The sequence below is a fragment of the Sorex araneus genome, chromosome 1, assembly GCF_027595985.1.
Source record: "Sorex araneus isolate mSorAra2 chromosome 1, mSorAra2.pri, whole genome shotgun sequence".
In the NCBI taxonomy this organism is placed as follows: Eukaryota; Metazoa; Chordata; class Mammalia; order Eulipotyphla; family Soricidae; genus Sorex; species Sorex araneus.
Window position 1 is genome coordinate 287,317,802 of NC_073302.1, and position 11,237 is coordinate 287,329,038.

General features: G+C 43.3%; 1 protein-coding gene across 1 annotated transcript in view; it reads right to left on the minus strand.

Annotated features, from left to right (window-relative positions):
- The window catches only part of DCT (dopachrome tautomerase), a 31,004-nt gene extending 20,157 nt beyond the window's left edge, over nt 1-10,847 (minus strand). The window contains exons 1-3 of the mRNA XM_055127703.1: nt 10,704-10,847; nt 4,042-4,243; nt 3,689-3,694 (exon numbers count right to left, since the gene is read on the minus strand). Coding sequence (XP_054983678.1) covers nt 3,689-3,694; nt 4,042-4,243; nt 10,704-10,847 — 352 coding nt within the window. The remainder of the gene's footprint in view (nt 1-3,688; nt 3,695-4,041; nt 4,244-10,703) is intronic.
- Nucleotides 10,848-11,237: the final 390 nt, after the last annotated feature.

The following is an 11,237-nucleotide window of genomic DNA, read 5'->3' on the forward strand; positions in this document are numbered from 1 at the left end:
GATTCACCCATCTCGTGGCCTGTCACAGGGCCGGCTTCCTCTGTAAAGCGGAATAATCTGCCATTGTATGGCTTCTCCACATCGGGTCTGTCCATTCATCCAGGCCTGGATGCTTGGACAGTTCCCACCTTTTATGTATTGTACACTTGCTACCACGAGCAGGGGGAGACAATCAGCTCTTTGAGACCTCTGCTTTCAGTTCTGTGGGGATTATACCCAGAAAAGGCGCTGCTGGGGGCTAGAAGAGGTCTACAATTTGGAGGAGTTGTCATAATTGTGTAGTCGGGACATCATTGACTTCCCCACCAGCAGGGCACTGGAGCAGTGTCTAATATCTCCCCGTCCCTGCTCACACAGGTGATGGTCTGCATCTTGGTGGGGTCCCACCACAGCGCACAGGAGGCTTTCTCATTGCGGTTTCTGTCCAGTTTCTCTCTAGCTCCACGGAACCAGGCCCAACACCCAACCTTGACTCATGGTTGTCTTCGCCCCACGCCTTGTACCGGATCTTGGCTTCCTTCTCACAATCCTCTTGAGAGGAGCTCAAGCTAATTTGACCTCCCGCCTCCTTTACAGAAAGAGAAAATAAATCATTCAACCTCTGGCTAAAAATCTCCTTCCTTTCAGAGAACAAACAGAGAGTGCCCCTACATCACACCCAAGGCAACGACCGTCTCCCTGGATCCATTCAGGAGACCCTTGGGAGCAGTAATAAAAACAACCAGTGGGGAGATCCGGAGCAGCCGTGCACGACACAGCCCCTCTGCTCCTTAAAGACTATGATCCAGGAGGTTCTACTAACCCATTTTGGCACCCAGAGACTTATAGAAATGCATCTAGACTGTGAGCTGAGCTACGACCACATGCTGCCTGGGGAGGGGAAAGGATTTTCTCTCCCAATGCTTTCATTCTATGAGGAAGATGGCAGCGGCAGGAGCAGCAGCGCCCATGTGGCATCCGCCATTTTCTAGAACTCACAACCCAGAGGTACTAACTTGTAGTGACGTGCGCGCAAGAGATTGTGGGATGGGGGTGTTACCGGCATGCCCTTGGCCCAGGTGAGATCTGGAGCAGTCGCACACAACACGACCGGCCCCTCTGCTCCTTAAAGACTATGATCTGGGAGGTCTACTAACCCATTTTGGTACCCAGAGACTTATAGAAATGCATCTAGACTGTAAACTGAGCTAAAACAACAGAAATCCAAAACTGCGTGGCCGCTGTTGTGGCCGCGCAAGCTCCTATAATCTTCATCCTCAGCAATGAAAAACAAACTATCAAATGATGCCTTTTCAGCAGGTTTGATTGTTGGGGGGAAATTCCAAATAATAATAATCAGTTTTCTATTGAAATATTGAATGTATCCAAAGTATAGAGAGAATAAACTGAAGATCAATGGCCACTCAGGTGGGGGGTGGGTGGGAGGGGGGTATATTGGGGTTCTTGGTGGGGGGACAGGTGCACTGGTGAAGGGATGGGGGTTGATCATTATATGACTGAGACTTAAACCTGAAAGCTTTGTAACTTTTGTCACGGTGATTCAATAAAATAAATTTTTTTTTTAAATGACCAATAGAACTACAACAGGGGCCTGGGAAGATAAAAATGTGTGACTGAAACTCAAACATGAAAGCTTTGTAACCGGATCTTATGGTGATTCAATTTAAAAAAATTTTTTAATGTGTGTCTTCTTCATAGGACATACCCTACCCATACTCCAAAGTACCGCACCATATTTGATGGGGTTCACAGTAGTAAACAACCAATCTTAGAGGGAACTACAGATATATATGTATATATACATATTTACATATAGTATATATACATATATATATACAAAAGCACACAAGGCTCAACCTTTAACAACATGTTAGTGATCTCTTATAGAAGGTCTTAATGGCCCCTGTCTAAATAGAACAACCTTCACTTTCTCTCCTCTAAGGATACTTTTTTGTAGCATCTTCAGCAGATTTTCATAACAAGCCATGCAAAATATGTTATTTTGGTTCTGCTTTGAGACCGGAATTGGGGTTCAGGATGAAGACATCTGAAAGATGGTGGTGGGAAGGTATAATGGTGGTGAGACTGGTGTTTGAATATTGTAGCACTGCACTGTTGTCCTGTTGTTCATCTATTTGCTCAAGTGGGCACCAGTAACGTCTCCATTGTGAGACTTGTTGTGACTGTTTTTGGCATATCGAATACACCACAGGTAGCTTTCCAGGCTCTGCTGTGCAGGCGGGATACTCTTGGCAGCTTGTTGGGCTCTCCGAGAGGGATGGAGGTTAATCGAACCTGGGTTGGCCACATGCAAGGTAAATGCCCTACCCGCTGTGCTATTGCTCCAGCCCGTTTGAATATTAATGTAATCAAATACTGTGGACTACCTTATAAAATAAAAGAAATTTTTTAAAATGTGTGTCTTCTGTACAGACTTCTTGGGAATGGGGGAGAGGACACCCAAGAGGTGTTGAGGGGCCTAGAGGACTCTCCTGGCAATTATTGACCAAACTTTCTTTATGAGGGTTCAAGAATGCAGTGCTGTTCAGGTCCCAGGAACCATGTAGGGGTTGAACTGGGCTCACCCTGTTGCTGGGCATGTACTTCAGCCCTAGCACTCTGTTTCCTAGATTCTTTTTCAAAATATCCTCTGCTCTCCTGAACCAAGTGGGAAAGGCTAATTAAAATGGGTACACTTAAAAAAGAATGACTCAAAGACCAGAGAGTTAAGCCAATGGGATGAATTTGTGCTTTTCATGTAGGGGGGTTGAATCCCTAATGTGACATGGTCCTCCAAGCAGCACTGAGAGAGACTCTCAAGTTCACAGCACAGACATCCCCACTGAGGGCTGCTGTATACGGCCCCCTAAAGCATAAAAATTTTGCACTGTCATCCCATTCATTGTTCATCGATTTGCTCGAGTGGGCACCTGTAATGTCTCCATTGTGAGACTTCTTGTTACTTTTGTTGGCATATTGAATATGCCATAGGTAGCTTCCCAGGCTCTGCCATGCGGGTGGGATACTCTCGGTAGCTTGCCGGGTTCTCCAAGAGGGACGAAGGAATAGAACCCCAGTCGGCTGCAGGCAAGGCAAATGCCCTACCCACTGTGCATAAAAATAAATAGATAAAATCATTACTTTAAAAATATTAATGTAAAATAAAAACATAAATATGTAGCCTAATCAGCAGGCAAACTAGCAATAACTTTGCACAGGTTAACTTGGCAGGAGTGGTATAAATTCACCAGAAAGAAAAATAAAGTTAGTTATAAGATAATAAGGCATTAACCAACCCACCTACAGCTTGCTTATAATGAAATTTTTGACTACCAGCTTGGGTTGGGGGTATAATTTGCATTGCATGATATTATTTTAATTGCTGATGTCTTGGCCTCTCCTTGAATTTTGAGCTATAGATAAGTGCTGCACTGACCTGTCCTAAGTCCAGTCCTGCTTAAATGTAGAAATCTCTAAGTCCTGCCTTTGTCCACTCCGGGCTTGTGCTTTATGCATTTTGGCTTGATCAGTGATCTGGTGATTCAAACACCACCCCATAGGTCTATGCTGATGCACAGATGTAGAAAAGTTATGAACTGCTGGTCTACTACCTTGGTTATAATGACCAGTTTGTGGACCGATCTGCAGGACAGGTGCTGGTCCACAGATGTAAAAAAACATCTCAGACTGCTGACTTAGCTATTACAAATCATGGTCGGCAACTTGTTCACTTGGGAAGAATTACCAAATCAGGTGTAGCAGGAGCTATATCTTCCACCGAACAAAATTTCCTAACAACTCTCAACTTTCTAAAACAGACTTGCACCCAGGCCAACCCTTTCCTCATGCTTTATTGCCAGTTTAAAACTCATCTCTAATGGTGACATATATTTTAGAAAATTGCCAATAAACTTAATAAGCTTTGAATGTAGCCATTTAAGATCCTGGTTTACATTTTGGAAAACAAAACAAAAAAAAAGAACCCATGAAAACGTCTTTGGAAGATGAATGAGTCACCCATTTAGAAGTGCTGTTAGTCACCTGGCAGGTCAAGGGCGTAGCTATAGCCAAGTCGGTCTGCGGTTAAGAAGAATTCCTCATTAGTCACCGGAGGGAAGAAAGGCACCATGTTGTACAGGCGGTTGTGGCCGATGGGCGCCAGCTCCTGAGGCCAGGCGTTTTCTGAAGGGTTGAATCTTTTCATCCACTCATCAAAAACGGCATCAGTAAAGGAATGAAGTACCTGCAAGACAGTTGAAGGTGGTATTTAAGGTTGAAAGGTCTAACCCAACTCACCTGGAACTTTCCCTGACATAAAACAAGGTTTTTGTTTGTGTTTTCGTTGTTTGTTTTAGTTAACCAGCCAGTGCCCTAGGCTTACTCCTGGCAGTGCTCAGGAGACCATATGCAGTGCCATGGATTGAACGGGCGTCAGTGGCTTGCCAGGTAAGAGCCCCCTACCCACCATGCTATCTCTCCAATCCAGAACAGAACTCTTCTTGACATAAAACACTTTCAGCTACCCAGCCCAGTTCTAACAAGATGTCCCTGGCATTTTAAGTGAGTTGTTTGGGTTTGGTGGCCATACCGAACAGGACCCAGAGCTATTTCCAACTTGGAGCTTGGGAGTCGCTCCCAGGGGTATAGTGAGGACCATACGGTGCCAGGGATTCAGCACAGAGCCTCACACGCACAAGGCAAGTGCTCTGCCACAGGGCCACCTCCCCAGCTGCATTTCTTTGTTTAGCTGGTTGATTTGTTTTGGGGGCCCCACATGGTGGTGCTCAGGGCTTACTCCTGACTCTGCACTTCTGTGCCGCTCCTGACAGCGCTCAGGGGACCACATGAGTACTGGAGATAGAACCCAGATTGGACATCTTCGAGGAAATCACCTTCCCTGCTGTATTACTGTTCTGGTCCTTCCTCTAGTTATTTCTCAAGGATGTCTGGCCGACGCGTCCCAGTAGGGTTAGAAACACCATTGTCAAGTGAACATGTGGAAACCCATGTTGCAGATTTCCTATTGATTTAGGGACTTAAAAGGTTTTCAACGAATGCATATTTAATGACGTTTGAGAAGAAGGTAAGCATGATGAGTCGCATGTTCCAGGCAAAATTCAGAGGCTTTTGTCTTAACAGAAGAAACAAGTTGTGTTTGAGCAAACTTGATATGCACAGGACAAGAGGTGGGAAAGGGAAGGGGAGAGGGAGGAAAGGGAGTGTGGCAGAGAAAGAAAAATGTCCAGAATGGTTTCCAAGTTTCTTCTCACCTGAAACACCCAGAATTCTATGCTTGAAAATTGTAACCCTCTCATTTGAATTCTTGGCGTTGTGTCAGGAAAAGAAACCCCAAGAGTTTTGTCCTGTACATATCACTCATTATTTTTCCAAGGTAACTATTAATTCCTTGTCAGGTTCAGAAATTATTATTAATAATTTATTTTATTATTATTATTATATGAACAGCACACCAGTAAGATTGACATACATCAAAAAGAGAAAAAACAGTGTGGAAGGGTGTGACAAAAGGTGTGGCAAAAGATTTTTGCTATTGCTGGTGGGAATATCACATGGTTAAAACTTTTTGGATAACAATATGACATATTCCATAAAACCTAAAAATAGTGCTTCCACATGACCCAGAAATCCCACTTTTTACCACCTATGCCAAGGGGCCAAAAACACTATTATGTAAAGATATTTTCACTCCTATGTTCATTGTTGCATTATTCACAATAGCTAAAAACTAGAAAAATCTTAGTGTCCAAAAACAGATGACTAAATTTTTAAAAATCTCTCTCTGTCTCTCTCACACACACACACAAAGTGGAATATACTTGGCTATAAAAAAAGATAAGATAATGCAATTTTCCTCTACATGGACAAATTTAGAAAGAATCATAATGCTGAGGAAATCAGTCAGAAGCAGAGGGACAAATATAGACTGGTCTTTCTTATATGTGGGATGTAAAGAAGCATAGTAGGGGAATAACAAATAGCCAAAGGTAACAGAATATGAGAACTGGTCTACAGAACTGTGCTGACTATTGTGGGTAAATACTGATATTAGGGTGGAGGGACCAGGATACTCTGATAGAGAGTGTGATATTGGAAAGATGCCTGCATGGAACCCTATCATGATATCTCAAATAAAAAATCAAAAAAAATTTATTAAAAGCAAAACACCCACTTCTATACACCAAGTACTGCAATAGGATGTCAATGTGAGTTCTCACTTCTATTCCTAACAGAGAGAATACAAGCCTTCATCCCAAGATGGGAAGTTCAAAGATCTCTGACAGTGTTTGTGCTTCCTCTCTCTCTGTGTGTCCCTGGTGCCTGTCAGGGGCTGGAACACACTAATTTCAATCACTACTTGTTCAATGAATTAATTTGGCCACTCACTACTCTGCCTTCCTTTGCAGCAATTGCACTATTCTGTGTTTGTCTCTCTATTTCTCCTAACGAGATCCCTCATTCCTAAAGGTCAGCGATAAGGACTTTTCACCTTTGGAGACTTGAGCTAAGCATGTAACTGGAGGACAATACAGTGGGGAGAGCTTTTTTTTTCATAATGTAGGAGAACTGCTATTTATTCAGCCATTGATTAAACTGATTGAATTGGGCATGAACTCCACATTACTTTCTATTTTGATTCTGAATGTTAACCTTATTTTATTATTTTATTATTATTCCCCCAGCTTTTTTTATTTTTGCTTTTCGGGTCACACCCAGTGATGCACAGGGTTTACTCCTGGCTGTACACTCAGGAATTACTCCTGGCGGTGCTGGGGGACCATATGGGATGCTGGGAATCGAACCCGGGTTGGCCGTGTGCAAGACAAACGCCCTACCCGCTGTGCTATTGCTCCAGCCCCTCTCCCCCCTTTTTTGATTCACAGTGAGATACAGCTACAAAGCTTTCATGTTTGAGTCATGTTTGAGCTTCAGTCATATAATCATCAAACACCCATCCCTTCACCAGTGCACACTTTCCACCACCAAAATCACCAGTATTCCCCCTCCCTTCCCCTGCCTGTGTGACAGACAATTTCCCCCATACGTTCCCTCTACTTGGTTACATTTGATATTTTGACACCAGTCTCACCACCACTCAAATCTGCCGAAAAGGCAATGCTAGATAATTTGTTTTGTATTGCTTGTGATGGATAGAATATAATGTCCAGGAAATTCTGTGTCATTCTCTTCTGGGAGCTTTAGTTTATAGTCTCTGGATCTTGGCCATTGATGAGATTACATGGCGCCAGGGGCAGTTTGTGGTTGTGACTGCCAAGCTTCTGGAAAACTGAGGACCTGGGGGGAAGAGGCTCAGTCCCGATCCAAGCAGGCTTGGAGAACATTGGGTAGAGCTTTTGCCTTGCACATGGCTGGCCCGAGTTCAATACCCCCCCTTGTGATCCTGACCTCACCAGGAGGGATCCCTGAGCTCAGAGCCTGGAGTAAGCCCTGAACACCTCTCAGTGTGCCTCCCCTGTATAAAAAAAAAAATGAAGGAGGGTCCATTCTGAGGAAAAATTTATTATCTGATAACAGTGTCAGGCAAAGTAGTTTTATTATAAAATTCAACCCAGCAGATTCCTTACTAGACAGTGCCACATCCTCAAGTCTGCCAGGGCAAGCAAGCTTCAAGCCTGCTATTCTCTGACACTAATTTTGCAAAGACCTGTTTTATGCCCCTACCCCTGACTGTGCCCAGCCAGAATTCCCTTTTCTCTGCATTGATTCATTGCTGATATTGCATTGCTCATCTGGTTTTCAGGAAAAAAAAAGTGATGAGAGACTTTCTGGAATTAGAATGCTCCAGGTTTAGTTCTGCAAGTTGCAAATAACTTGGAGAATGTGTCAGAAATCACCTGTGCAAAGTATATTGCTGGTATCTGTGTAATAAATAATATGTTTAAGTCTTTCCTGAGATCCTTCGTAGCTTTGGTGACAGCAAGACCTTTCTGCCTGAATTGCCTCACGTGGCTGCATTTGAAAAAGTGAAAGGCATCAAGGCATTTACTGAAGCAATTTTTTCCCTGATAAAATGCTTAAAATGCATGACAGAGACAAATTAGAAATCCAAACTGCAATAGCTCAAAGACCTGAGCAAGGAAAGAGACACAAGTTTTTTAATTTTAAGGTCTTGGCTTTGAGTAGCAAAGATTGAAGGCATAAAGCAAGGCTAAAGCCACAAAACAGATGTTGATACATCAGCAACTACTTTGGAAGAGGACAGGATCACGTGTACATGATAGCACTTTCCAACAAGAAGAGTTTGGAACATCACCTTGGAGAAGGGGTATCTGTCCTTGGAAAGGAGCCGGCACTGGCTGCCAGAGTAGGTTCATAAAAGAAATCCCCCGTGTCCTGAAACCTGGAAAGTTCTGGTTAGGTTAGTAGTTGAGAGAGAGAGAGATAAAGATAGATATATATATAGAGAGAGATTATGTTTCATCCTCCAGGTGTGCCCCCAGTGGTCCTGTTAGCCTTGCCCACAAAATCTGCTTCAAGCATGGTACCCAAGCATGGTACCAAAGAGCTAGAGGTCTACAGTGGCAAGAAGCACACCTGGTTTCTTGTCCGATGTTCAGTTCCGCCATCCCTCCTCACCAATCTCAGCAGTGCCTCAACTATACCAATGTGCCATGCTATTCCTGAGATTTAACAGGAAGTCACTGGTTTCATCTTCTGAAAAATTCCTTAAAGGTAGTTTTGTTAATAGAAGTCTTTTTCCCCTTTTTCTTTCTTTTTTGTTGTTTTCTAGAACATGGATGGGATGAATGGAGCTGCAGCCAACAAGCGAAGTTGTGGGGGAAAGTTTTCCCCTTGGGTTGGAGCAATGGCTCAATGGGCTGAGTGCATATTCTGCATGCAGGAGGGCCAGGTCAATCACTCGCCAGATGTGTGTGGCCCAAAAATCAAGGAAAAAGACTCTCATTAAGGATGGGAGGAAAATGAAAGTGTCGGATAACTATAATACATTGCTCAGCCCTGGCCCACCTGCCCCTGGGGTTCTTTACATACGAAGGAAATGCACCTCCTTTTGGCTTAAGCTTCTGAAATTTGGGCTTTCTGTCCTAAGTAGCTAGAACAAATTCTAAGTAATGCACAAAAAAAGTATCTATGGACTATTAGAATGTATTTTCTGAACAAGGTCATATAAAGCCTCTTGGCCTGTTAGATCCACTCTAGGATAATTTTTCTTCTCTTCCTCTCTCCTTCCATCCTTCAGTGCCAAAAACAGAACCCAGAGAAGTGTTCTAACACTGAGTCACATCCCCGGCCCTGTGTCCACTCTATAATCAAGTCCAAGATCAAGCATGATTAGAAAAGGAGATGCAAGAGTCCTGGGACACAGAAGAGACAAGATTCGGTGCTGCAAGAGGTAAATAGTTTCTGGAAAGTACCAGAATCCACCCAGTTCAAAATGTAAATAATTAAGGAGGTCACAAGAGTATAAAGCAATTCATAATTTGGAGAGATAAAAGAACAGGAAAAAAATAATGAGGATAGATTATAGGTCTCAGAAGGACTATAAAACATTAAACAATAAGTGCTTGAATGGGCACTATTCACAGAGTACACAGTGTACAGAAAGTAGTCAAAGGAAAAATATAGCGGGTATGTGCCAAGAAGATGCAAAGGACACAATCATTAAAATGATGTTAACTGCAACGTGCTTGCAGTGAAAAGAGAAACAGTGCAGCCTATAAGGGTGTGTTTTTGTTACATTTATGAACATTGGTCTTAGAGGAAAAATCAGGGACTGTGTGTGCCAAAAACAGTAACAAGTCTCACAAAGGCGCCGTTACTGGTGCCAGGTCTAGTAAATCAATGAGCAACGGGATGACAATGATAGTGACAGTGACAGTGTTTGAGGAACACAGTTTGAGGAAGGACTGTAGCAATAGCACAGTGGTAGGGTGTTTGCCTTGCACGCGACAGACCCGGATTCAATTCCTCCGTCCCTCGTGGAGAGCCCAGCAAGCTACCATGAGTATCCCGCCTGCACGGCAGAGCCTGGCAAGCTACCCGTGGCATATTCGATATGCCAAAAACAGTAACAACAAGTCTCACAATGGAGACATTACTGGTCCCTGCTCCAGCAAATCCATGAACAATGGGACTATGGTGCTACAGTGCTACAATGTTTGAAGAAGTCATAGCACCTTTGTTGGACACAGCTAAGTTCTACTCAGTTCATACTTTTGTAAATGCTGAAGGTAATTTGACTGTGACTAATAAAAGCCAACACTGAAGTAAAGTTTATCATTGTTGCCTTATATGTGCCAAAGAGATCGACAGCTGTACTTTGGTGCTGGAAATCGAAGGCTTCTGAAATGAGGGTACACGTTTTGGTATACCTATGTCAGGTCTGCTGCACTCTAGTAGGAATGGATCCAAGAAGGGAAAACAAACACTGAATTACAACTTGGAAGTAATATCGACGCAAATGCTTTTGCAGGATCCTCACCCTGGGCTTACCTACTAAGTGCTTGTTGCAAAACCAAAACTAAGGAAATAAGAACCACCAAAGAGATTTGAAGGTAAGATATCTCTAATGCAACGCTTGCTGAAGAAATCATCGATCCACAGATACAGCGCTGTCAGGTCCAAAGAAGTGGGACAAAGGAAAAAAAGCATAAACATCTTTCTTAGATCCTTGATGACTGAGGTGAATCAGACATGACCCTTACTTCAAAGGCTGCATCTACAGAGGCCACTAGAGGCGTGAGATGAATGTTTCCATCTAGGGAAGGATCACCATGGAAACAAGCCATGGACACAGACTTTATCAGTTCCCAGAACATCACACACTGGTTCTCCCCACTGGTGTTCATGTATTCCCATCTAGAAGCCTCCCTTTGTCATCACAGTTGTCTTATGATCATTTCCATGATCATTCTCTGGACTGCTGAGAATTCACAGGTAAAAGTCAGAGGCCAGAGAGAGATGGTTCAACGGGGTGGTAGCGTGTTTTGCATGAGGGACACCCAGGACAGAGTTGGGAGAAGCCCCAGAACACTGCTGGGTGTGGCCTCAAAACGAAGACACCCTAGAGACTCAGTTCTGTTTTGGGTGTTTCAACTTAAGACTGAAGATGGGAAAAGACACGAAGCAAAAACATTGTAACAAAAGGGCAAGTATGGGATAATCTTATTCATCTGTAAAAAGTAGACAAAACCAAAAAAGGCAACACAATTTTATTCAAACAACAACAAACCCTTGGG